This window comes from Canis lupus, chromosome 29, assembly GCF_048164855.1.
Source record: "Canis lupus baileyi chromosome 29, mCanLup2.hap1, whole genome shotgun sequence".
Classification (NCBI taxonomy): Eukaryota; Metazoa; Chordata; class Mammalia; order Carnivora; family Canidae; genus Canis; species Canis lupus.
The window spans coordinates 415,113-441,378 of record NC_132866.1 but is presented as its reverse complement, the minus strand read 5'-3'; the positions used below and the strand labels follow the sequence as shown (position 1 = coordinate 441,378).

Below are 26,266 nucleotides of genomic sequence, written 5' to 3'. Positions count from 1 at the left end.
GACACCGACACCGGCCCCCCGGGCCCCGCCCGCAGCCACCCCCCCCCCCCCCCGCGGAGGGCGGCCGAGCCGAGGACGCAGGCCCCGCGCGTCCGAGCGCACCCCGAGCGCGCACCCCAGCCCCCGCGCGCACCCCGAGCGCACCCCGAGCGCGCACCCCCGCGCACCCGAGCCCCCGCGCAGCCCCGGAGCGGGCCCCGGGGACCCTCCTCCCGGGCCGGCCGCTCGCTCGGGTGACACTGCGGCAGGCGCGCGGGCGGGGCGCGGGCGGGGCGCGGGGGGCGGGCGCGTTGCCATGGAGGCCGGGCGCGCGTAGCCGAGCCGGAGCCCGAGCCGAGCCGAGCCGAGCCCGCGGGGCAGGACCGAGCGGAGCCCGCGGCCCAGGCGACCCGACCCAGCGGCGCGCAGCCGGGCGCGGGGCGGGCGCAGCAGGATGCAGGCCATGGACGCGCCGGGCGCCGCTGTGCTCGCGGAGGAGGGCGCGGGGCTGGCGGGCTACGACTTCGAGCCGCTCCCCACTCTGCCCGAGGACGAGGTGAGCCCGGTCCCGCCGCCGCCGCCCACCCCTCCCCCGGGCCGCGGCCCCCAGCGCCCGAACGGAGCGCCAGGCCCCCGGAAGGCCGCGTGGGCCGCAGGGGTGGGTGGTCCCTGAGGAAGCGGGTGCCCTGGGGGGCTCCGGGCTAGAGTGCGCCTGGGGGAGGTGCTTGGGCATTGGGGGGCGCCGTGGGCCGCGGTTTTCCTCCTTGCGGGCACCTGGCAGGTCACCAGCCAGCAGAGCCCACTCCTGGCAACAGGCTCAGGAGCTGGGGTGGGGGTCGGGCAGGCCCCCCAGAGCTGCGGGCTGCTTCTAGGGCACGGAGGGCAGCAGGCGCCTCCACGCGGGGTCCTGGGTCCTGAGCCCTGAGCACCCCCTGCCCAAGGCTCAGAGGGCCCGGCAGGCTCCACCCCGTGGAGCTCCTGGTCATTAGCTGGACAGGTGCCCACAGAACCGGTGTGCCCGCAACTCCGGCTTCCCCGGCGCGCCCCGCAGGCGGTGGCTTGGGGTCAGAGGAGCTGGCCAGGTCCGTCCACATGATAGGCGGCCACTCCCAGGAAGACCCAAGGCCACGGGGTCCGGGGGGTCGGCCCTCCAGGCCTCCAGCAGGCCAACGCCCCGCCTCTGGGCTTCTGCGCCCGGGGTTCGGGAATGCTGGCATCACGCAGCGTTCGTGGGACGGGCTGTGACCAGCGTGGTGCCGATGAGCACCCTCCAACACCAAGACTTACACGTGGCCACCACCCTCCCGGAGCACACAGGGGGGCTCACGGGGGCCACAGCGGCGGTCCCCAGGGTCTTCCTCCTCCGCTGCCCCCCTCCGCCCACTTTCTCAGAAGAGCTGCCTGAGAGGACGGAGCTCCTGCCCCGGGAGCACTGCCCTGGGAGGCACGTCTGCCACAGGGTGCCGGTGAGAGCCGCAGAGGCAGCAGCCGAGGGCTGGAGCTGCCTCCCCCACGACACACACCCCCCCACGGTGGCCTGGATTTGGTGACAGGGAAGGCTGCGGAGGGAGAAGCAAGGGAGTGAGAAACCTTTGGGCATCTCCGTGGCTTTGATGGAAAATGAAAGGTGCACCCCGCCCCCAGCCGCCAGAGGCTCCCCCACAGGACACATTTCAGAGCATCTCTCAGAAGACTCACCTCCGGAGTCACCATCGGAAGCAGATGGAGAACGTGGTTCTTCCTACAGAGCTGTGTCGTGCCAGCCGCCCCACACCTGGGGGCCTGTTCGTGCCCCACGGAGCCAGCGGCTGGTGCCCGGGAAACAGAACAGCAGGGCCCAGATTCAGCCCACGGCCTGGGCGCTGGGTGCCCTGGTCCGTCTCCGGGTCGGAGCACCCCCAGCTGTGCCCAGTGCACAGGGCTCCGACCTCCCGCCTAAGCCCGGGGCCTCGAGGAGGTGGGATCGCCACCACCTTGCTGGCTTCCACTGGGGAGGCTCGTGGGCCCTCCCGCCTTTCCGCACCTTCTCCGGGACGCAGAGGCACTGTCTGGGGCCCGCGCCCACAAAACAGGAAGCCTGCCCAGGCCGCAGCCGTGGAGCCAGACCGATGTCCTGGAGCCGCAAACACCCCTGGTCCCGCCTCATGCTTCCCGCACACGCTCAGCTCCGTTGCTGTTGAAGGTCTTACGGCCCCGTCAGAGACACCCGACTCCTACTACGGCGTCACAGTCAGGTGGCGACTTCCCCCTCCCATGTAGGACGAGGGGGGGCCACTGCATCGTCCCCAGGCCAGGCCGTGCTGATGCGACCCCGGGGAGAAGCTCCGGGCAGCTCCCACAGAGGGACGTGCACCTGGGGAGTCACCCGGTTTGCAGCTGATTGGAGCAGACTGTTAGCAAGGCCCAGACATGGGGCCCTACGTGCGCCCCCAGGAGCCCCGTGGAATCTGGTGGTAACCCCAGAGAAAACCCGAGGGGCCCGGAGACACAGGAAAATGTCGAACTTCGTCGTCAGCAAGGAATGCAGAGGCCCCGCCGTGAGCGCCCCCGCAGCGCCAGCGGTAAACCCTGGGCGGTGGCCGAGCCGGCGGGGACTGGCAGGGCGGCGGACCCCAGCCCCGACGGTGGCAGCAGGTGTGGAAAGCAGCTTGGCTCTGAGAGGGACGTGGGAGGCGGCCACTGCCCAGCGCTTGCTCTGGGAGCGCGCCCCGACGGCCCGAAGTGGGACACCCCGGCCCGGGCGAGTCTCCGACCTCCCGCAGCAGCCCTGCTGCGCTGGGAGGGGGCATCGGGCCGAGCACCGGCCGCGGGAGGGCCGTCTGGGGTCCTGGGGGTTGGGGGGGGGGAGCCAGCCCTGCCCCCTGACCCCCGGGGTGGCCGTGAGTGCTGCCCCTCCTCCCGGCCTGGCCCCCGGGACAGTCTGTGCAAGGGAAGGACAGTCCTCCGTGCCCTGCAAGGAACGTGACCTCGGTGACCCTCCTCCACGGCCCACCCAGGCGGCGCCCTGCTGGGGAACGGTGCGGGGTGGGGTTCCAGGACCCATGGGCTCTGCTGGGTTCTGGAGAACCTTCTAGGCCCACCCAGGAGGGGGAGCCCCCAGAGGCTGCCCAGCAGGCACAAGGCCACACATTGTTGGCAGGGGACAGCTGCGGCGTGGAAGTCATGATGCGTCCGGCCTGCCACGGCCCTCGTGGGTGCTGGGCGTGTGGGTGCCCTGGGCTGGGGCTGCAGACGGGCATCAGGGGGCACCATGGCCGGCTTTGCCTCCTCCTGAAACGTCTGTCAGTGAGGCTCCCGCAGTGTCATCCGGGCAGAAGAGGGCCCACGGGTCCCGGAGCAGCTCCTGGACATGAGCGCAGACGTGCGGGATGTCCCCACGGCCCTTGTCGGTCAGGGTGGCCGGGGCCGGGGTGTCCCCTGGGATTGTGATGGGGACATGGCCGTCTTCCTACCTGGCCCATCGGCCAAGCCTCATCCTGTCCGCCCTCCTCGGGCCATGGATTCAGGCGAGGGAGGGTCATTCCTCCTGCCAGGGTGAACGGGGAAAGTGGGTGGCAGGTCCCAGAGGACAGGTGACCGTGGGGTCCATGGTGCAGCATCCCCAGGGCTTGGCGATCCCCGCCCCCCAGCCCTGGAGTATCGGGAGTGCCAGCGGCGTACCTGGGCTCTGTCCCCGGACCAGCTGTCAGCTGAATCATGCCTTCCCCTCGCAACAGCTGGGCTTCGGAGGGGCTGAGAGCGTCGTGTCCGTGAGCGGAGGCCTCAGCGCCGGAAGCGGTGACTCAGGACCCACAGGATTCACCCCATAAAGTCACGCCGAGAGTCCCCCCTTAGGTGCTTCCACCACGAACAGGCAGGGGGGCTACAGGGCGCCCCCACCGCGGGGGCGTGTCCCAGGGGACGGGACGGCGCCGTGGGCCGTGAGATGCGGGGGGCACAGCTGCCCTGGGCTCCCTTCTCTTGGCAGCACATCCAGTTGGCAGCTGCGGGAGCTGGCGCGTGAGGCCCGTGTGGGCAACCGCCCGCGGGGTGTCCACCAGCCCCTGCACTGGGAACTGGCTCACACTCACACCGTGGGCTGGCCTTGTTCTCCTAAATAGCACAAAACCACGGGCCCGTTGGGTTGTTTATTAGTGTGTGCCTCTGTATGTGGTTGCACGCATGCGCATGTGTGCACGTGTGTTATCTGCAGGCATGTGTGGGTGTCGTGTGTCATGTGCACGTGTGTCTGCACGTGTGTTATCTGCACATGTGTGCAGGTGTAGCATTGTGTGGTGTGTGCACACGTGTGTGCAGGTGTGCAGGTGTGTGTGCAGGTATAGCATGCATGCGTGTCAGGTATCTGCATTGTGTGTACATGTAGTGTGTGTGTTGTGTGCATGTGTGCACATGTGTGCAGGTGTGTGCATGTGTGCACGTGGGTGCAGGTGTAGCGTGTGGTGTGTGCGTGTGTGCTGGTGTGTGTAGGTGTGTGCATGTGTGCACGTGGGTGCAGGTGTGTGCACGTGTGCACGTGTGTGCAGGTGTAGCGTGTGGTGTGTGCATATGTGTACACGTGTGTGCTGTAGTGTGTGCACGTGTATGCAGGTGCAGCGTTGTGGTGTGTGCGTGTGCACACAGCCAAGACCCTCTTGAACGAGGCCCCCAGGCGTCACGGGCTCTCCGCCATCTCGGGAGTCCCTGGGTGGGGCACACAGGCCTCGGGATTGAGCCAAAGCAGACCTTCCACGGGGCCCCGGGGCATAGCTGGGAGCTGGGAGTGAGGTTCGGGGCTCGGCAGCCCCCCTCCATGCCCGGTGTGACCTTGTCCTGCCCATGCTGCAGCCTCCTTTCAAACCCCCGACCTCCTTCCTCATGGCACGTCTGCGCTCAGTGTGCCCTGCAGCCAGTTCTGGAAGAAGCTTCCAGAACCGGCCCCCTCACCCATGGACCCGGCAGAGGGAGCCGGAAGGGGAGGCCCACACCCAACGCCGACCGGGAAGCCGGGTGGGGGGGCGCCCAGCACATGGGCACCGGGCGGCCCAGCTCCCGGGTCCCCACCCCCACACTGCTGACCCCCAGGCTTGGCCGAGGTACCCCCGGGGCACTTCCTGATTCACTTCCTCCCTTCCCCCTCCCCTCCACTCCCTCCCCCCCCACTCCCCTTCTTTCCTGAAGCCTCTGCCCTTCGCCTGTGGTGCGGGTGGGGACATTCAGGGGCCGCAGCTAGGAGACTTCTGATGCCCCGAGGGCTCAGCCGCCTGGGAGGAGGGCCGGTGGGCTGGGAGGGGTGGGGCCCGGCCTCCTGCTCCATCGCCCCTGCTCCCCCCCCCACCCCGCCCTGACCCACCCGAGCCCCCGGCCTGACTCCCTCGTGGAGCACAGAGGTGACCAGGGCACCGAGCCGCAGGCCAGCTTAGGGCCTGGAGATCCGAGGTGTGTGACGTGGGAGAGTGTGTATGAGTCAGTGTGCAGGCGTGTGAGGAGGGACGGCACCATCATGCACGTGAGTGAAAGTGTGGGTCCCTGAGTGTGTGCGTGAGGCTGGGTGGCCCGTGCACAACCACGGTGCATGAACTCATTGCATGAGTATGTGTCCGTGTGGGACGCCCCTGAAAACGTGGGCGTGTGTGAGTACACGTGGCGTGTGTGCACGCAGGAGGAGGCGTGTGCACACACACGTGAGTGCCTGCGCGCGTGCTGCTGACACACTGGCGCTGAGCTCAGGCCGGAGGGCAGGGCCCGCGCGGGGAGGCCTGGGGTCTGCGTCCCTGTGTGCACTGCCCGGAGCTGACGTCTGGGCCGCTCCTCGGCCGCGCGTGTGCGCGATCCCGTACGTCACGGGCTTGTGTGGACCGATCGCAGCGCGTGTGCTCTTCCACGGGCTCCCCACACAAGCGTGTCTCTGCACGCACCGGGTCACGTCCACCGCTCCTCCGAGCTGCTCCTGAGCCCGAGGGCCGGCGCCACGGCGGTGGGGCCGCTGCTCGTGGGGCCGCGGGGCGCCGTGATTTCTGGGACAACCAGGTCCCGGCCCCAGGCACAGGCCCCTCTGCCAAATGCTCCGGGCCCCGGCGGCCGGGGACAGTGCGGCGGGTGACCTCCTGGGCTGCCGCCCTTTGTCCTTGGAAAGCCTTGGCCCTGGGAGGAGGACCTGCCGCGCGGCCCCACGCCGCCTCACCGCGGCCCCTCTCGGCCCCTCTCGGCAGGAGAACGTGTCCCTGGCCGACATCCTGTCGCTGCGGGACAGCGGCCTCAGCGAGCAGGAGGCCTGGGCCGTGTGCCTGGAGTGCAGCCTGTCCATGAGGAGCGTCGCCCACGCGGCCATCTTCCAGACGCTGTGCATCACGCCCGACACGCTGGCCTTCAACACCAGCGGGAACGTGTGCTTCATGGAGCAGCTGAGCGGTGAGCGGGGGCCGGGGGGCTGGGGTCCAGCCCAGGCCCGCGAGGGGCAGACGGGGAGGGCCCCTGCCGGCTCGAGGACGCCCGCGTCTGTGTTCCCGCCGCCCCTGCCCCGCTGCCGGGGAGGCTGAGCGGGGCCCGACTCCCCCACGGAGCCCGCGGCCCCTACTCTGGGAGGCCAGCAAAACCCTCCCGCCTCCCGCCTCCCTTGGGGCGGCGTCCCCGGGCTCGCAGGGGAGGGAGGTTCCCTGCTGGAGCACTGTTTCCGGAGCACTGTTTCCTCGACGCCCGGGGCCCAGGCCCCGACGGGCGGGGGTGGGAACGGGCCCCAGTGCCTGCCCTCCCGGCCTCCGGATTCCTGCTCCCGGGCCCCGTGGGTGTGTGGCCCGTGACCCGAGCCCGTCTTCCGCTTCCGCAGACGACCCCGAGGGCGCGTTTGTTCCCCCGGAGTTCGACGTGACCGGGAACACCTTCCAGGTGAGCAGCGCCGGGGCCCCTGCGACCCTGACCCCACGGGCGGGAAAGGCCGCGACATTGGGGGCAGCTCCGTGCGGGACGCGGGCCGGGGCCGGGGGGCTGCTTGGGGGCACCCCCGCCCTGGTCAGACTCGGGCTCCCCGTGGTGCACTTGGCTCCGGGGGCAGCTTGCTGTTTGGACGCCTGCTCGTCCTCACCGTCGTCGAGTGTGTTTCTGGAGTGTGAACTCGCCGGATTTAACATGTTAAAGGTGCCGAGGTGGCCCTGGTGGGTGGCAGGCACCCCAGCTGCCGGGGGAGGAGCCGAGGGGTGGGCGCAGCGCCCGCCGGCCTCACCACCGAGGGCCACATGCCCCTGCGAGGCGCCTGCTCACAGGGTGGACCCCCGGACGCCCCCGTGTTTCCGGGGCAGCGTGGCTGGGCCGCCAAGGAAGGGGGATGCCCTGCCCGGCCCGCCTCCCCGCTGCGAGTGGCGCCGGGATCCCCCCGAGCAGCCTGCGTGGAGAACAGTAAATCAATGGTTAACACGTGCGTGATCACAAACTCAAACATTTCAGTGAAAACCCGTTAGCTTAGTGACATCAGGTCAGATCTTTACCCCAAATCCGAGGGGTTGGCTCCTCGGTGCTGTTTACTTTGAGGTGAGCTCTTGCCCGGCCCCCTGGCCCCAGGGGCCCTCGTCCCCGCCCGCGTGCTCGTGGGCTGTGGCCGCCCCGTCCCGGGTCCGCACCGACCGCTCTCTCTCCCTCACGTTTCATTCTGGAAGCGACGGCCCTGGAAATAGCCCCGCCGTCCGGGCCCCTCTCCCCCGAGCACCGGGCTGTCCCCAACGGCGACGCCGCTCGCCTGTGCTGGCCTCCGCGTTCTCAGGGCAGCGCCCGCCCCCCTAGCTCGCGCGTGCTCGGGACGCAGCGGCCGAGCCCCAGCAGGTGCTCCGGGTCACCGCACGCGTCGCCCTCTGGCCCCCGGGAGCGCCGGGCCCGCTCTGCACAGCTTCGGTGGACGCGGCCACGGGCGGCCCCACAGCGCGCGGGCAGGTGCCCCTCCGCCTCCCGCCACGGCGGACGCCCAGCCCCGCGCCCCCCGCAAGGCCCGTCTCTCTCCGTGAATTTTCACTCTTTTTGTCATGATTGTAAATGTCCCGCGGACAGCGTGTCCCGAGGGCAGCCAGCGGCTCCGGGGGCGCCTCCCACTCCTGACGCCGCCGCGGGTCACCTGCAGGCCAGAGCTGGGACCGCCTGCAGGCCAGAGCCCGTGGCCGGTTAAAAATAGTAACAAGCCACTGCACGTACCATCCAGAATGTATTTTTATGAAAAATAGCAGTATTTTTCCCCCAAATCTGCAAAGAATAGGGCTTTTCCAGCCACCTGTCGTCCACCCTTTAATGTTGGGCTCCGTGGAAGCCAGCTGGGTTTTCGGTCCATGGCAGTGTCCCCAGGCCGTGTCCCCAGGGCAGCGTCCCCGGGCATAGCGTCTGGCAGGTCCAGGTGCGCTGGGCTGGAAGGGGTCGGGGGGCACGCAGCATGTCCCCAGCCGCCCCCAGGAACCCCAGCTGGGACGACAGCCTCAAGGCCTCCCGCGAGGGAAGAAGTGTCCCCCGCTTGGTGGAGTGAAACCGATTCACGTTTCTGACATGTTAGCATCCTAGTATTTCTTGTACCTTAAGGGACCGTCCCAAGCCCCAGGCTCCCGGAGGTTCCCTGAAATCTCCTACGAGGACTTTGCAGACCCTCTTGTTCTCCTGTGAGCGGCTTCAGGGACTTTGCAGTGTGAGCGGAGGACCCAGCGGCACAGCTCTCCGTGTAGACCCCGCCTGCCCGGCCCCCCGGGACCCCCGCTCACTGTTCCGGGCCCTTTGTCCTCCTCGTAAGGGTCAGAAGTGGGTATCGGGTCCCGTAAGAAGCTCCGCGGGCCTGGACGGAAGGGCGGCGCGTCCGTCGGTCACGGGGGGAGGCTCAGCCTCTGTCACACGCGGTCTTCACACGCGGTTCACCGCTGGCCTAGCGAGAGCCTCCAACGTGCCAGCCACGCGGAGTCCCTTCCCTTTACTCATTTGTTCTCGGGAACTTGGTGTTTTGCTTCCGTCCTAGCCCCACGTCATCCTCGCGATGGCATCCTTCTGCCCGTTTGATTCAAGTCCACGGAACGCGAGTCGCCGGAACCCCTGCGTGTCCTATCCCGCCGTCGGGCTGAGTTCCTTCCGTGTGTCCCGTGACCTACAGCTCCTCCCGGGCTTCCCTCTGCGCGGCCCCACCTGCAGCACGAGCGAGGGTGGGGGTCGAGGTTCGGGCCGTGGCAGGTGCGCGCCCCGGGGGACGGGGGACGGGGGCCCTGAGCGTGGGGCCCGCCACTCCCGGCCAGGACGGCGCCTGCACCAGCTGTCGAGCCACCGGGGCTTTCACAAAAGTGCGTCTGCATCCTCTGAAGTGACCGTGAGGACGTCCCCTGTTTGCACACGTGTTCTCCAGCGTCGAGCCCCCTTCCCGCCGAGGGAGGCCTAAGGGCCCAGCTTACTGCACGGTCGCGTCTGTTCCTTGGGGCATTCGCGCGGCTTCGGCCCCCAGGGCGTGCGAGCACCCCTCCCTCTGTCCCTCCCCTGTCCCCGAGCCGGGCCCCGCGCCCCCTCGGCCGCCTGCGTCCCTGGAGGGAAGGGCCTTCGCGGCTGCCCAGCTTCTCGCGGCGACGGGCCTCACCTGTCGTGTACTCCTCTCCGAGGCTTCCCGGTAAACTAGATATTTCCGAGCGTTACCCCGTTCCTACTTGGCTTTTAGGTTGTGGCGTCTCCTGTGAGTCACCGCACGGTCCGTGGGACGTGGGACGTGGGACGTGGGATGCTTGAAATCCTCCTTCCTCGCGCCCGTCAGCCGCGCCAGGGGTATTCATTTTGCTAGTTCCCTGGCGTGTCTTTGTTTTCTTTTTCCACTGATTCTGCTGTTATTTTTCATCCTCTCCTCCTGGTTTGGAGTTTGGCAGGCGTCCCTCCCAACGCGCGTGGGGCCCCGGCTCGCCCGTCTCTGGCCCCCCTTCCTCTCCGGTACGAGCATCTCCAGCCCAGGCCGTGAGTTCCCCTCGAGATGCGGGTTTTGCTGCGTCCTGGGAGCCCTGCCAGGGAGCGTTCGCGGGTCCTCCACTTCTAGGCGCCTCTTTTATTCCCACGGGGGTTTCTTCTTTAGCCTGTGAGTCGTTCAGCAGCAGCAGTGGGCTGACCATTTCCTGACTTTCTACTGAGATGTAACACACCCAGAAGCATGCTCGTCTCCACGGGCTTTCACAGACCGAGGTCCCTAAGGCAGCACCCGGATCCAGAAGCAGAGATGACAGCACCCTGCGGGGCGCGGGGCCGGCGGGCCTGCCACGGGGTCCACACTCCAGCCTGTCCACCTGCCAAAATGGAGGCCCCCAAGTCTTTAATTGTCTTGTGATGAGGGCAATTCCCAGTGGGTCCCCCCTCCACGGGGCAAACAAGCCCTTCTTCCCGACACGTGCAAAGGGCCTGTGGGTGTGCACTGACGCTTCAATGTGCGTGGCCCGTGTGTCCCCCAGGGTCTCCGTGCTGCTCTCGGATTGGCTTCTATCCCGTGCCTGTTCCTGGGGCTGTCAGGAGCCCCTTCCGTAGGTACCACGTTCTGCACACGTCACATGGACGGACCACGTCTGCTCAGGTGCCCGTTGCCTGCGGCCTGGGGTGGCGGCCCCCTGCCCACAGGACCACAGTGGCAAATGTGGCCTATTGGTGCCGCTGCTGCTATTGACGCCTCCGGTCGCGACCTTTGGGTCCCAGGACTGTGGCCAGGGTGCAGCATGTCGGGTCGTGCTTGCTGGCCACGTCGGGACTGAGCCCACCCCTGGCCCACTGTGTGCCTTCCTGACCACCGGTCAGCACGGCCCCTGCTGGTCCGGTCTTGCCCCCACGTCCACCCCACACACAGGACAAAGATGGGGGGCAGCTCTTCTGAGCCCTCGAATCCTCGCACAGAACTCCCCCTTCTGACCCTGCCCACTGCTGGGGTGACCCCTCAGGTCCCCAGATCCCCAGACACATGGAAGGTGGCCCTCCTGGGCCCATCCCCTGCACGTCTCACCCCCTGCCCAGGAGACCCCAGAGGTGGGCTAGTTCCCTAAAGATAAGCTATGACCCATCACCAGCATTCAAGGCCTGCGCCAGGCAAGCCCCTGACTCTCCTCTGGGCCCCGTCATCCTGAGCCTGTCGGGGGTCCAGGGCAGCGCAGCCAGGACAACCTCAACACCCACCACCCACCATTACCGCCCACTGTCGCTTGTCCACAGACGTGTGTCAGGCCTCACGGTGAACAGAGCAGACAGACGAGCTCCTGCCGCCTGGGGGGCCACGATCTTCACAGGAGACAGACTTGATGTGGGCAGTGGGCGGGGTCCTGAGAGAGGAGCACGGGGCCTTCCAAGGAGATAATAGGGTTCTCATCCGGGGACTTTTCATGTAGAGGCCACTTTATGAGAAATGATGTTCAGGTTGGAACCTAGAGTGAGTAGGATTCACCAGATCAAGACCAGGGAGGACCCAGACGGAAGGAGGGACATATGCAGAGGCCTTGGGTGGCAAAGATGCTGATATTGGCCAGCATGTCACGGGCAGTGTCACCCAACAACGAAGGAGAGGTTTATTTGTTGAATCATTGTCAAACTAAAAGATATGGGATGACGGATGGGTGGATGGATGCTGGATGGATGTGTGGGTGGGTGGGTGGACGGATGGATGGATGGATGTGTGGGTGGGTGGGTGGGTGGACGGATGGGGATGGATTGTGAGTGGATGGTGAGTGGATGGGTGGTGAGTGGGTAGATGGACGGATGGCTAGATAGACAGGTGATTGGACAGGTGAGTACCAGTGTTCCTGGAGGGAAATAAAAGGTGGTAGAGGGCAGAAGCAGATGCCCTGACATTGGGGGTACGGAGCCAGGTTTTATTTTCAGACCTGTGATGGGTGGTGGGGGGTCTGCTCACTGCAGACTCACAGCTCACAACCCTGGCTGGAGCCCTACGGGTGGGGGCGCGTAGGGTTTGCTTTTCCTTCCACCCCAAGCAAGGGCACCAGCAGGGTCCCTACAACAAGGCATCTGCCCTGAGTCCATGCAGCAGCGTCACTCCCTTCGGGAGGCCCTGGACACTGGCTGTGTGGGGACCGGGGGGGGGGGGACCTGGGGTGCGATCGGCACGGTCGATGCGTGAGAAGGGGGAGCAGGCTGCCCTCCACATGGGGACCAACTGGGGGTTCCCGTGTCTTCTGTGAGAGACGGGGTAGTGGCCTGGGGCCCAGCTTTGGGCACAGGGACAGTGGGTGGATTCAGGCGTCACCAGGGCTGCTCACCACGTACGTGGGGGACCCAAGCCGGCCGCAGGACACCGACGCTGAGTGGTGCCAGGGGTGGGGGGTGGGGGTTGCAGGATTGCCTTGTCCGCGGATGGATGACAAGATCGTGGGCCTGAATTCTCAGAGGCCAGCTGAAGACAAGATCCAATCCCCCCAAAAATAAGTAGTTTCTCTTTGTGCCAGTAATTACCAGTTAGAGACTTAGAGATGAAATGGAAAATATCTCATTAACAATAGCAACAACCATGGAAGGTCTGCAGTAAACCGAGCAGGAGGGCTAGAAATGTAAAGGGAACCACTTTTCCAAAGATGAGAAAACGAGATGCAAGAAAACGAGGAGTCGGTGGGTCCTCGCGGCCTCGGGGACGGAACCGACACGGAGCACTGAGTCTGTGCACAGATGATTTGACACGTTCGTGTTTTGCAAAATGCTTCCCACTCCTAGGGACGGTTACCACCGGCGTCACGCAGCTACCGCTGCTTCTGGCTGTGAGAACACCCGGATCTGCCGTGTCAGCCTCCAGGTTTGCAGCGCGGCAGGCGTCCCGTGTCGCCGAGCCGGGGGTCAGATGCGGAGCTTGCTCATCTTGGGACCGCAGCCCTGCGTCCTTTCTCCAGCGCCCCCCTGTCTCCTCCAGCCCCGGCCCGTGGCGACCCCCCCGGCACTGTTTCTGAGAGTTTGGCTTTCTTAGATCCCACGTACACGTCCGTCGTGTCACAGAGTCTTTGTCTTTCCCCGCCAGGCTCGCCTCCCGCAGCCCCGTGCCCTCGAGGGCCCTCCTCTCTGAACCCTACTCGCTGTCTGTAGACTACACTGCTTTGCCGGTTCAGCCGAAGACGGGCACCCAGGCGGCCTCCACATCTTGCCCTTTTGTAAATAATGCTGCCGTGAACGTGGCAGGGCACACACCTGCCTGAGATCGTGATTTTAGCTCCTCTGGACCCGTACCCAGGAGTGGAATGGCCGGTGACAAGGTGGCTCCCGCTTTGACCTTTGAGAACCTCCGCGCACCGTTTCGCGTTCCCACCAACGGCGCCAGAGGGTTCCCCCTTCTCCACATCCCCCCCAACACACGTTACCGCTTGTCTTTTCGACGTCAGCCGTTCTGACCGGCGCGAGGTGACGCCTCGGGGTGGTTTTGATTCGCACTCCCCTGATGACGAGGACGTGGAGCATCTTCTCATGTGTCCGTTGGCATCTGGACGTCTTCTCTGGGAAGGTGTCGGCTCAGTTCCTCCGCCCGTTTCTCGGTCAGATTGTTCCTTTGTTCTCGAGTTGTGCGAGTTCCTTATATATTTTTGGATATTAGATCCCTAGGAGACAGGCGGGTTGCAAATATTTCCTGCCATTCTGTGGGTCGTCTTTTCGCTCTGCGGACTGTTTCCCGTGCCGTCCAGAATCTTTAGTGTTGGATGTAATTCCACTGACCTGTTTCTTCTCTCGTTGCTTGTGCTTTTGCTGTCGCATCCAAACAATCGTTGGCAAAGCCAACGTCCTAGAGCTTTTTCCCATGGTTCCTTCCAGTAGTGTTACGGTTTGGGATCTTACGTGGAGTCTCATCCATTTTGAGTTAATTTTTGTAAGTGGTGTAAGATGGTCCAGCGTCGTTCTCCTGCAGGGGCCTGTCCAGTGTTCCCAACACCACTTACCGAAGAGACCATCCCTTCCCCGTTGAGTATTATTGGCTCCCGTGTCAAATACAGGCTGACTGTATAGACGTGAGCTCAATGCCAGCTCTCGATTCGGTTCCGTTGGCTTGTGTGATGTTTTTATCCCAGGACCGCTCTGTTCGCATCACCATGGCTTTGAAGCAAAGTTTGAAATCAGGACGTGCGGCGCCTCCAGTTTCGTTCTTTCTCAGGATTGCTTTGGCTCTTTAGGGGTCTTTTGTGGCTCCAGATGAGTTTTAGGATTGTTCTATTTCTGTGAAAAATGCCGTAGGAACTGACTTCGGGTGGTATGGATGGACATTGTAGTGACACTAATTCTTCCAGTCCGTGAGCGTGGGGTATCTCCCCATGTACTTGTGTCTTCCTTAATTTCTTTCACCAAAGTCTTAAACTTTTTCCATGTACAAAACTTTCGCTTTCTTGGGTATATTTATTCCTAATTACTGTTTTTAGCTTTTGATGCTATCGTGAATGGGATTGCATTCTTCCTTTATTTTTCCTATATATCATTGTTAGTATATAGGAAGCTGACGTCTGCATGTTGACCTATGTCCTGCAACCTTACTGAGTTTGTTGATTGGTTCTTTTTTTTTTTTTTAAGATTTATTTTTATTTATTCATGATAGACACAGAGAGAGAGAGAGAGGCAGAGACACAGGCAGAGGGAGAAGCAGGCTCCATGCAGGGAGCCCGACGTGGGACTCGATCCCGGGTCTCCAGGATCGCGCCCTGGGCCAAAGGCAGGCGCAAAACCGCAGAGCCACCCAGGGATCCCCTTTTTTTTTTAAGATTTATTTATTTATTTATTCATGATAGACACAGAGAGAGAGAGAGAGAGAGGCAGAGACCTGGGCAGAGGGAGAAGCAGGCTCCATGCTGGGAGCCCGTCGTGGGACTCGATCCCGGGACCCCAGGATTGCGCCCTGGGCCAAAGGCAGGCGCTAAACTGCTGAGCCACCCAGGATCCCTGTTGATTGGTTCTAACAGTTTCGGTGGAGCCTTTTTGGTGGATTTTCTATATGTAAGACCATAGTGTCTGCAAATAGAGACAGTTGTACTTCTTCCTTTCTGATTCGGATGTATTTTATTTCTTTTTCTTGCCTGATTCCTCTGGCTGGGACTTCCAGTGCTGTGTCGGATGGGCGAGGGGACGGTGGGCACCCCTGTCTTGTTCTCATCTCAGAGGGAAAGCTCTCACCCTGTCACCATTGAGTGTCAAGTTGGCTGGAGGCCGTCACATGTGGCCTTTGTTATGTTGAGACGTGTTTCTCCTAAACCCAATCTCTTGAGAGTTTTTATCATAAGAGATGTTGGATTTTGTCAAATGCTTTTTTCGCGTCTATTGAGATGATTATACGATTTTTATTCCCCTTTCTACTAATGTAGTCATTGCGTTGACTGATTTGCGGATGCTGAGTCACCTTTGCATCCCAGGGACAAATCCCACGTGACTGTGACGTATGAGCCTTCTGATGTGTCGTTAAATTCACTTTGCTAACGTTTTGTTGAGAACTTTTACATCTGTGTTCATCAGGGATATTACTCTGTGGTTTTACTTAGGTCCCTTATCTGACTTTGGTATCAGGTTAATGCTGGCCTCACAAAATGAGTTTGCAAGTATTCCCTCCTCTTCAGGTTTCTGGAGGAATTTAAGAAGGATTGGTATTAATTCTTCTTTAAATGTTTGGTAGAATTTGCTGGGGAAACCATCTGGTCTTGAGCTTTTCTTTGTTGGGAGGTCTTTGATTACTGATTCAATCTCCTTACTATTCACGGTCTGTTCAGAGTATCTATTTCTTCATGATTCAGTCTTGGTAGGTTGTAGGTTTCTAGGCATTCACCCGTTTTTTTCCCTAGGTTATCCGATTTGTTGATGTGCAGTTGTTCATATTAGTCTCTTAAGATCAGGGTGTTCCTGTGGGGTTACTTGTAACGTCTCCTCTTGCACTTCTGATTCTACTAATTTGATTCCTCTCTGTTTTTCTGGCTGGTCCAGCAGTGGGGTCACAGCCAGGACCAAAGTCTACCCGTTAGCCGACACGCAGGTCCCTTGCGTGAGGCACTGGCTCCTGCGGCCCCCACGGAGGAGGTTGGATGGCTGTTGAGGGACAGGCTCTGGGGACGTCCTGTTGACCATCCTGGCGACATCCTAAACATTTTATTATTTTATTTTATTTTATTTTATTTTATTTTATTTAACATTTTATTTTATAAGAAGTTGGTCCTTCCCAAATTCTGCAATGGGAGTGCAATTACAATAAAATCGCAACCATTTTTGATTTGTTTTGTGAATGGGAATGGGAGAACCCATATTTGTTTTTTAAAAGCTGACAAATGTGAAAATAATCCAACTTTTTGAGGAAAAAAGGGACAACTTGTCCTCACGATATGAAAATACACGTTGACGCTACTATAATCAAAACAGCACAGTCTGGACAGGACAGACTCAGGGACCAGCATTAGAGGAGGAGAGGCCAGTGGTACCAGGGCCCCAGCGGAGCAGCAGGTCGGGCAGCAGCTCCATGCAGAGGCTGGAATCTTGTGTGAATGGTGCCGGGGCTGCTCTCCACGAGGAGGGAAGCAAACCCAGATCCCTACGGCACGCCAGCACGCTGACAGATTTCAGACGGATTAGAGCTGGATGTGTAAAAATTATAAAAATATTGGAGGAAACAAAAGAAAGCTGTTTTTATCATCTTGGGATAGAGAAGCTCCTCCTAAGAAGCAGCTAAAGAAATAAAACGTCTGTTTTCACAAATTAAACATTAGAATTTGTGAATGTCAAAAGATGTGTGAACCACGTCAAAAGCTAAGTGACAAATGGTAAGAACATATGTGTGGCACCCAGACCGGCAGTCAGATCCCCTGTGCGCCAGGGCTCCACCCCGAACGGGAAGCAACGGGGTCCGTGAGTGGGCAGAGAGAGGAAAGTTAGCCGCGAATAGTGACGAACAGATGCTCGGCCCCGTTCGAAATTAGAGAAACGCAGATTTAAAAAGAGACGATGGGGCATCCCGGGTGGCTCAGTGGTTAGCGCCGCCTTCAGCTCAGGGCCTGATTCTGGAGACCCGGGATCGAGTCCCGAGTCGGGCTCCCTGCACGGGGCCTGCTTCTCCCTCTGCCTGTGTCTCTGCCTCTCTGTGTGTGTGTCTCTCATGAATAAATAAATAAAATATTTTAAAAATAAATAAAAAGAGACGACAGCCCTTCGGAGGCACGACCGCCATCACAGTGGGATCCTAGCGTCTGGTGGGGTGAGCTGGGGTCTGGGGTGACCCCGAGGCCCGGGGGACACGGGCACTGCAGTGAGCCGTGGTGGGGGAGCCGCTGGGCCCTCCTTGCGCCCCCCGTGGCCGGCAGGTGCCCCCCAACACGTGTCCGGCCGGGGGGGCAGAGGCGCGCGGGGACCAGCCACGCTCCAGGCGCTGACAGGCTTTCGGCGCCGCAGGCTCACATCTACTCCCTGGGGGCCACGCTGAAGGCCGCCCTCGAGTATGTGACGGAGCCCGAGCCCGAGCCCCGGCTGAGCCGAGACCTGGAGGAGCTGCTGAGCCAGATGCAGGCGGAGGACCCCAGGGACCGGCCCGACCTCGAGGTAAACAGCGGGGGACCCTCCCCGCCTGCAACCCCGAGGCGGAGACCTGAGGGCCCCGCTCACACACGAGGCCCGCGCGTCTCTCCCCTGCGCGTCGCGGCTCTTCTGCGCCCAGGACTTGGTGCCACGTCGCCTTTCGCTTGAAGAAGAGCTTGACCCGTGGTTGCACTCTCTTACTAGAAGAGGTTTGGCTCGTGATGCTCACGGGCTGGTTTTCTGTAATCGCAGGACACGATGCTTCCTTAGGCCGGAAAGCAGGCCGGGTGGGGGGCTGCGGGGGGCAGGCCTCCCAGGTGCGCCTCCCCGTCTGAGCCGCCCCCGCACCCTGCAGAGCATCATCGCGCTGTGTGAAGAGAAGATGCTCTTCACGTCTTCCTGCCGCCTCTGCCGGAGCCTGTCGGCCATCGGGAGGAGGGTGCTCTCCATCGAGTCCTTCGGAGCATTTCAAGGTAAGCAGGTGCACGTGTGCTTGCACATGCACACAGAGATGGCCATGCACACACGTACCCGCTCACATACGTGCGTGTGCACAAACCGTAGCCCAGATCAGACACGCAGGTCCACACCATTGCAAACGCCCACTCACGTGCACACGTATGCACACAGGTCGCAGGTGCCCCACAGGACCCCACATGTTCGCGCCCACTTGCTCACAGTCACAGAAACATACATGGAGGTGCAAAGTCATGCACGCCCGCTCTTACACAAGCATGCACACTTGTGCACAGACACAGCACTCCCCCACGCGTACAGACCCCTGGGCAAACATGCTCGCAGATTGACACAGACGCTCACCATCACTCTCAATCACCGTGTGCACACTCTGCAGACACCTGTGCCCCTGGGGGTGCAAACCCAGGTCGTGTTGAGAAGTGAGCCTATCAGACCTCTCACCTCCGTCCTAGTCTGTGAGTGGTCAGTGCCCGGACATGGGGACATTTCACACACCCCGCGGGGTCTCCACGCGGGGTCTCCACGCGGTGTCCAGCAGACCCGTAGTTCTCCACTGTGGAAGCTGTTCTGCAGCATCTGGGACTTGCCCGGCTCTCGTGGGACCCTGGCTCCGTCTCGAGTCACGTTTTGAACAAATGCCGGCGTCCGCTCTGCCCTGTGCCTGCAGCAGGGAGCCTAGAGGCCCTCGGGGGAGGTGCGCAGAGCCTCTGGGGGCGGCAGGGCCCTCCGCACGCCGCCCCGGGGACCACAGGCTTGAGGCTTGGCTGCAGCGGGGCGGCAGAGAGCAGTCACCACAGGAGGGGCTGCGGGCCACCAAGAGGGGCCGGTGTCTGCACGGAGACCCAGACAGTGTGGGGGAGATGGTGCGAGGGACGGGGCCGCAGCCAGACCCAGTGCCTTCGGTCGGGGGCATCGCCCGTGGACGTGTGGTGGAAGGGACACGCTGCTCGGGTGCCTGAGGAAGACCCGGGCGGCTGTGCAGGCGGGGAGGGCCCGGGAGCCTTTGGAGCCCCGGTAATTAGAATCCGCGGGGGTATGTGAGCAGGAGGCGGAAGGAGGCGGTCCTGGGCGGGTCCTGCGGGAGGCGTGGGGGACCCGGGGGGGGGGGGGGGGGCCCGGGAGCACAGAAGAGGCGCCCCCTCCCCCACTGGGAGGAGCCCCCGGGGAGGTCCCCGCAGCCACCACCTTGCTTCTGCCCAGATGTCAACGAGAGCGCCTGGCGCGGGAGACCTGCTGCGGGGAGCCTGGGGCCCAGGAAGCCGCCTGGGAGCCGTGCCGCCGACCCCGAGGGCCTGCCCCCGCGCCCTGCCCGCGAAGCCCACGGCCCCCCGGAGCCGCCCGCCAAGCCCCTCCTGTCAGCCCCGGTGAGGAACGGAGAGCGGCTGGCCAGCCTCATCCTGGACCCCCAGCGCCCTCTGGGGGACCTGGACAGGAGCCGCCTGAGGAAGGTGCAGACGTTCCCCAGGCTCCTGCCCGACGGCCCTGAGCCCAGCGCCCTCGGCCTGACCCTGGCCCCCTCCAGGCTCCAGCTGCCCACCTCCGAGGTCTTTCCTCCAGACCCCAGGAGGGTCTTCCTCAACGGGAAGAGTGGCCTTTCCAGCTACACGACGCAGCCCCAGGCCAGGCTGTGGCCGGAGCGGGGCCCCGAGCCTCGACAGGGAGGAGCCGCAGACGCCAGCACGGGGCACAGGGCAGCGGGGGCGCCGGGCCGCAGCCCTGCGGAGGAAAGCCCGCCGCCCCGATCCCGAGAGCCCGGAGACGCAGGCCGAGGGCCTTCCAGGGCCGGGGGGCCTCCGGACGGAGCGGGGGAGCCGGCGAGCGTCGCCGCGGAGCAGGTGGGTGACGGGCCGTGGGCAGCCCGGGGCCACTGCCATCCCGCAAGGAGCTCAGCCTCCCGCTCAGTCACCGACCAGCTTCGGGCGAGCTGCCGGGGCCCGCAGGGCGCCTGAGCACAGCCTGGTGCCCCGCGCTCGGAGCCCCTGCTGCAGCCTCCCTGAAGGTGGGGCGTCCCCGAGGCCCGCGGGCCCGAGGCCTCACCTGGCTCCGGCCGCAGGCAGCACCCCGTGCGTCCCTTGGAGGAGGCACGCCACCGCTTTGGGGTTCATGTTCTTGCCGGGAGCAGCTCCCCAGGAGGAGCCCCTGACCTCTGGGCCTGTCCCCCACCCCGGCCCTCAGGGGCTGCAGCGGCTTCCTCTGCGATTGTGTGAGGACTCGGGACCTGGGTGCCGCAGTCAGTTGAGCGTCTGACTTGATCCAAGCTCTGGCCCCGCACTGGGCTTCACCCTGGACGTGGGGCCTATGCCCCATGGAGCGGGGAGCCCGACCCGGCTGCACCCTACGCCCCGGGATCATGACCTGAGTCGAACCCAGAGTCGGATGCTTGACCGACTGAGCCACCCAAGCCCCCCAAAGACACGGTTACTTTAAAACAAATGTGTACCCTGAAGATCCCAGTGCACTGACAGGTCCCGCCGCACACACGTGTGTCCACACCTCAGCTCACGCGGTCTCCACTGCCCCCTGGATCCACCCACCCGACCTCCAGCCACCAAGGCCGGAAAACCTCACACACCCCAGACCTGGACTGGGCCCACCTTCCCATGCCCAGCAGCCTCAGACAGCCACCTGCCAGGTGGTAAACTGAGGCATGGAGTGGGCATGCCCTCCGTTGGAGGGTGGGCGCCCATGAGGGGCAGCGTGGACTGGGAGCCCAGGCACGGTCTTAACCAGCAGGCTCCCCTGCCCAGAGGCCTCATGGGACCAGGGCCCATCCAGAGCCTGCTGCAAGCACCTCCCGCTTTCCAAGCAGGCTGCCCCGCATGTGGGAGGTCTGGGCAGGGCGCTCCCCAAACATGGGCCGCCGGCCATGCTGGCAGCAGCTAGGAGAGCAGGGCGGCTGCACCCCGGGGCATGGACGGGGCCCAGGGGGCAGACGCTGCCTCTGGAACCTTCCCTAAAGGGTGGTGGCTGCGGCCCTAGCCCCACCTTCCAGCTGAGCGCATCCTTCTGACCCGGGGACATTCCCGTGTGTGGCGGGGACAGTGGGGCTAGAGTACAACTCACGGCACAGAATCTGCTGTCCCCGCCGTCAGGCACCCGGCCCCGCGTCACCCAGCACGTTCCCTGCGGTGCAGCCCCCCACCCCCACCCCCACCCCAGGCTGAGGCTCTGTCCCGGCCCCCTGGCGCCCCCCGCGCCCCTGTCTCTGGGAAAGCGACCCCGCAGGGACCTCGTGCAGGTGGCATCACGCAGCGCGCGTCCTTCCGCGTCTGGCTTCTCTCAGCCTCGTGCCCTCGGGGCGCGTCTACACCTCCTCTCGCGGCTGAGAGACGCTGCATTTGGCCGGAGCCGCTGTGCTCCTCCGTCTGTCCGTCTGTGCGGGACACGCAGGGGCCTTGCTGGTCAAGGCTGGGCTGCGTGGGAGGCACATCCCGCCCTCACTTGAAGGGGTTCCCACCTGTCACTGGCCCAGCAGCCTGGGCCCAGCCGACCCCCCGGCCCTTTCTCCCTAAGATGCGACCTCCCCCCACAGGGCGTCTCCCTGCAGGACCTCCTGTGCCAGCTGGGCCGGCCCTTCAAGGAGTATGAGCTCTGGGCGCTGTCCCACGCGTGTCTCACTGCCCTGCGCACACACAGCGAGCACCCAGGTGACGCCCCGTCTGTGGTTCCGTTCAGCTGCCCCCAGCATGTGGCCCAGGCCCAGGACCTAGGGCAGCACATGGCCCCATGTGGGCCACGGGGACACCCAGGGGCCAGGTGGCTGTGTCCCCACTGGGGCCGGGGGTGCCCTAGAGATGTCAGGGGGCAGCAGAGGGGCGATGGCCCTGCTCTAAAGTGAGGGGGCGTGGACGGCCGCAGCCCCTCGGCAGGTGTGACGCTGTCCCCCAGGAGGCAAACTGGGCCAGGCTTGCGGCTCCCCGAAGCTCGACCCTCCTGGACAGTGTGACTGGCCGATGGCCCCTGGATACAAGCAGGACCTGGGGACGGACAATGCGGAGAAATGCTGGTTCCCCCAGTGATTCCAGCTGCCCTGACCCTCACCTTCTCTTGCAGCCTACCTGTGCCTGGACTCCGTGCTGGTGGCCGAGGACGGGGCCGTGCTCTTCAGCCCACCCCCTGCCAACGGTACGTACCCGGGAGCCCCCCGACCTGCACCCCGCCACCACACCCAAAGCTGAAAGGTGAACTCAGAACCTGGGCTTTTCTCTTATAGGCACTTATGACACATTTTTTCTGGCTCCTGAGGTTGCAGAGAAGGAACTGGTGACTGAGAAGGTAACGGGGCCGTCCCTTCCCTTCCTGCAGCCTCTGGGCCCCACATCCTCGGGGAGCCCCCCTTCTGCCCAAGGAGTGGGGCTGGGGGAAGAGGCAGGGGCCCAGCCCGGGCACAGGGCAGCAGGTGCATCCAGAGTCCTGGCAGCGCCCACCCAGCAGGTGCCTCCCCAGGGGGGACGGGCAGTGGCTCTGGGGGCATCAGCCCCACATGGGCAGGATTGTGCATGGACACTCTGGGCAGTCCTGGCCTGAGAGCCCAGGGCCAAACGTGCAGGAATATTTACCAGGCACCTGCCAAGCACAGGCTTTATTAAAGATTAAACGGTACGAACGTATGGGGCGCCTGGCTGCCCCAGTCAGTAGAGGGCGCGACTCCTCATCACAGGGTGGTGGATTCAAGCCCCACACTGGGCATGGAGCTTACTTTAAAAAATAATAATAATAATAATAAATCAAATTGTACAAACTTGAAAATTAGGTAAACTATATTCAAAACTGAGGTGAACTCCTCCAACGTACATCTCAAAACCCCAGATCCCTCAAACAAGCACGAGCGGTCTGAAGGGTAGAGCGCAGAAGGCAGCTGGGCCGGGGCCTCAGGCCCGAGGAAGGCACAGGAGGGAAGACCGTGCTCCCTCTCTCTACCTCATACACGGAGACACAGAGGCCGTGCTCTCAAGCCAGAGGACGTGGCAAGGGAAGGAGTGGGCCCCCAGGCACCTCTGTCCATTAGGCCAATGGGGACCCGGGGGGAGCCTGGACCCCCACTGCACCCCACAGCCCTGGCAGTAGCAAATGCCCCTCCCAGCCAGGTGCTGTTGGAGGAGGCCTCGTGGAGAGCTGGGGCTCCCACCACCTCGCAGCAGCCACAAGGCCACCCCCACCTCGTGCTGGGAATGGAGGCAGGTGAGGAGCAGAAAGGATGCATGCCTGCCTCCCCAGCCAGAGGAGTATCCCCCAACCCCGTTCACAGTGAAGAGGAGACCCCCCCACAACTCAGGTGTCCGATGGAGCCAAATACAGAACCTGGACTCTGCCCCCACCTGGCGATAATGAGATGGTGCCCCTCTTCCTGACGGTGCTGTCTGAGAAAGCCAGGAAAAACAGGTTAAACAAGACTGAGAGTCTTACAACATGAAAATGGCCAGGTTTCAACCAAAAACCACTTGCCACACCAAGAACCAGGAAGATCTCAAACCAAATGAAAGAAAGACAATCAACAGATGCCAACATCGACGCCGAGACACCAAAGCAGGCCTAAGAGGGAAATTCATAGCACTAAATGCCTATGTGAGAAAAGAGGTAAAAGCTCAACTTAGTGATCTGGTTCTTGGAAAAGATGAATAAAATTTTTAAACTTACCAGCAAAACTGACCAAGAAAAAAAAACAAGACACAAATTATCAATATCAGGATGGCAAACGGATCCCCACAGACCATTTAGACATCTAAAGAATAATGCAGTGAAGGCCACAGACAACTCTATGCACATAAATTTAACAACTTAGATGAAATGGACCAACTCTTCAGAAAACAAAGTACCAGTTTCTTTCTTTCTTTTCTTTCTTTCTTTTTTTTTTTTTTTAAGTACCAGTTTCTACGGCTACTGCTGGAAGTTCCAGCCACTACCATAATGCCAAAAAAAAAAAAAAAAAAAAAAGCAAGTAAAAAACATAAAGGCCAAGAAGAAGAAATAGAAATTATACTGTTTGCAGAAGACATAACTGTCTATGTAGAAAATTCCAAGGAAGACCATGGGATCAGCGAGTGAGTTCAGAAAGCTCACAGAATATAAGATAAACGTTCAAAAATCAATTGTATTTCTGTATGTTAGCGATGAACATGCAGACCCCAAAATTTAAAATACAGTACAAAAAATATACATATACAGTGCATTTGCTCTCAGCATTGGCACCATCTTGGAAACCTTTGGGCCACGAACCAAGTGGAGGAAAAAGCAAATGCAGAGACCAAAGTGAAAAAGAAGAAAGAGGAGGCTGAGGTCCAAGTAAAGTGCAAGCTTGTGCACCCACAAGGCCACAGGAAAGAAAGGCCAGAGGCCAGGGACAGTGGTGCAAATTGTTGGACAGCCACAGTTACCTTCTAGAATTTGTCTCAGTGGCTCTAGAACATCCACCACCATCTGATCACAGCCATTTCTTTTTTTTTTTTTTAAAGATTTTATCCATTTACTCATGAGAGACACAGAGAGAGAGAGAGAGAGAGAGAGAGAGGCAGAGACACAGGCAGAGGGAGAAGCAGGCTCCCTGCGGGACTCCATGTGGGACTCGATCCCGGGACTCCAGGATCACGCCCTGGGCTGAAGGCAGCGCTAAACCACTGAGCCACCCAGGGGTCCCTGATCACAGCCACTTTTGAGAGATCCACCTTGTTCATACAAAAACAATCCCTTTGGTCCTTTGCCCCGGAACTGTGACATTTTAGGACTAATTCTGTTCTCAGTTGCTGCTGATTTGTAACATGTACAATAAATCTCTTCTGTTGTCTTAGCTGAAGGAAAATTCAAAAATAAACATAAATCTAATTAAAATATAAAATGTAGGCTCAATTTAATGTATAGTGACTCAAACAATGAAATACTTACATGTAAATCTAACCAAGCATGCGCAGGACTTATGTCTTGAAAACTACAAAACGCTGATGAAAGAAATCAAAGAAAAATCTCTGCGATAAAGCTCCAGGCAAAGAGTTTTTAAACTTGACACCACAAGCAGTGTCCATAAATGTTTCCACGAAAGGAAAAGTGGGAAAAATTAACTGCACCAAAGTCAGAAACTGACCAAGTGAGATTTTATTCCACGTATGGAAGGCTGACTCAACAATGGGAAAGCCATTAATTCAGGATATCACGTCAATGGCCAAAGAAGACAAATTGTGTTCATGTCAACAGATGCTAAGCTATCGACAAAATCTGACACACATCAGGGTACAAACTCTCAGCAACCTACGAATGGAGGGGAACCTCCTCAACTTGATAAAGAACATCTACTAAAACCTACAGCTCACACAATTAATGGTGAGGAACTAGATTGGGAAAAACTCAAGAGTGTCCCTCTAACCACTGCAGCTTGACCTCATACTGGAAGTCCTAGGTAATGGAATAAGACAAGAAAAGAAAATGGGTACAGATTGAGAAGGAAGAAATAAAACTGCCTTTGTTCACAGTGACGTGATTGTCTATATAGAAAATCCCAAAGAATCAACAAAAACCTCCTGGAACTAATAAGCGAGATTTTAGGATGGCAGGTTAATATGCAAAAGTCAGTTGCTTCACTGTTCACCAGCGGTGCACAACTGGCACCTGGGATTTAAAATACAATTCCATTTACATTCACACGTAAAAATCTAACAAAATACATATAAGATCCATAAGGGAAACTACAAAACTCTCTGATTAAAAAATCTAAATAAATTGAGAGATAGTCCATGTTCATGGATAGGAGGATTCAATCCCGTTAAGATATCAGTTCTTCCGAAGTTGACCCATAGATTGAATGCAACTCCAGTCGGAATCCCGGCAAGTTACTCACAGATGTGAACGATCTGGTTTTCGAGTCTGTATGGAGACTAAAGGGCCAGTAAAGAAGAAGAAGGAGAAGGGGAAGGGGAAGGAGAAAGGGAAGAAAGTCAGGAGACTGACGCTGCTCAAGTTTAAAACTTACCATAAAGCCAGTTGTTATCACGACTGTGTTGCTGGCAAAAGACAAATAAATGGAACAGAACAGAGAACTCAGAATTAGACCCACACAAATATAGTCCACGGTCTCAGCCAAGTTGCCAAGGCCGTTCCGTGGAGAAACAACAGTCTCTTTAACAAATGGCGCTGGAACAACTGAGTGCCTGCGTGCAAAACACGAAAACAAGACGGATCTTTATTTTTTTTTAATTTATTTATTTATTTATGATAGTCACACAGAGAGAGAGAGAGGCAGAGACATAGGCAGAGGGAGAAGCAGGCTCCATGCAGGGAGCCCGATGCGGGACTCGATCCCGGGACTCCAGGATCACGCCCTGGGCCAAAGGCAGGCGCCGAACCGCTGCGCCACCCAGGGATCCCAATAAGA

The 26,266-nt window shown here is 60.9% G+C and overlaps 1 protein-coding gene across 2 annotated transcripts in view; it reads left to right on the top strand.

Annotated features, from left to right (window-relative positions):
• The first annotated feature begins 357 nt into the window (after positions 1-357).
• KNDC1 (kinase non-catalytic C-lobe domain containing 1) overlaps positions 358-26,266 on the top strand; it is a 51,660-nt gene continuing 25,751 nt past the window's right edge. The window contains exons 1-9 of one of the 2 annotated variants that reach the window (XM_072804784.1): positions 376-535; positions 6,168-6,366; positions 6,782-6,840; positions 17,308-17,454; positions 17,786-17,903; positions 19,108-19,742; positions 21,440-21,554; positions 21,961-22,032; positions 22,121-22,182. In XM_072804784.1, coding sequence (XP_072660885.1) covers positions 434-535; positions 6,168-6,366; positions 6,782-6,840; positions 17,308-17,454; positions 17,786-17,903; positions 19,108-19,742; positions 21,440-21,554; positions 21,961-22,032; positions 22,121-22,182 — 1,509 coding nt within the window. In that variant the 5' untranslated portion in view covers positions 376-433. Of the gene's footprint in view, positions 536-6,167; positions 6,367-6,781; positions 6,841-12,931; positions 14,674-17,307; positions 17,455-17,785; positions 17,904-19,107; positions 19,743-21,439; positions 21,555-21,960; positions 22,033-22,120; positions 22,183-26,266 lie in introns of those variants that run through there. The other variant, XM_072804785.1, reaches the window with a different exon arrangement.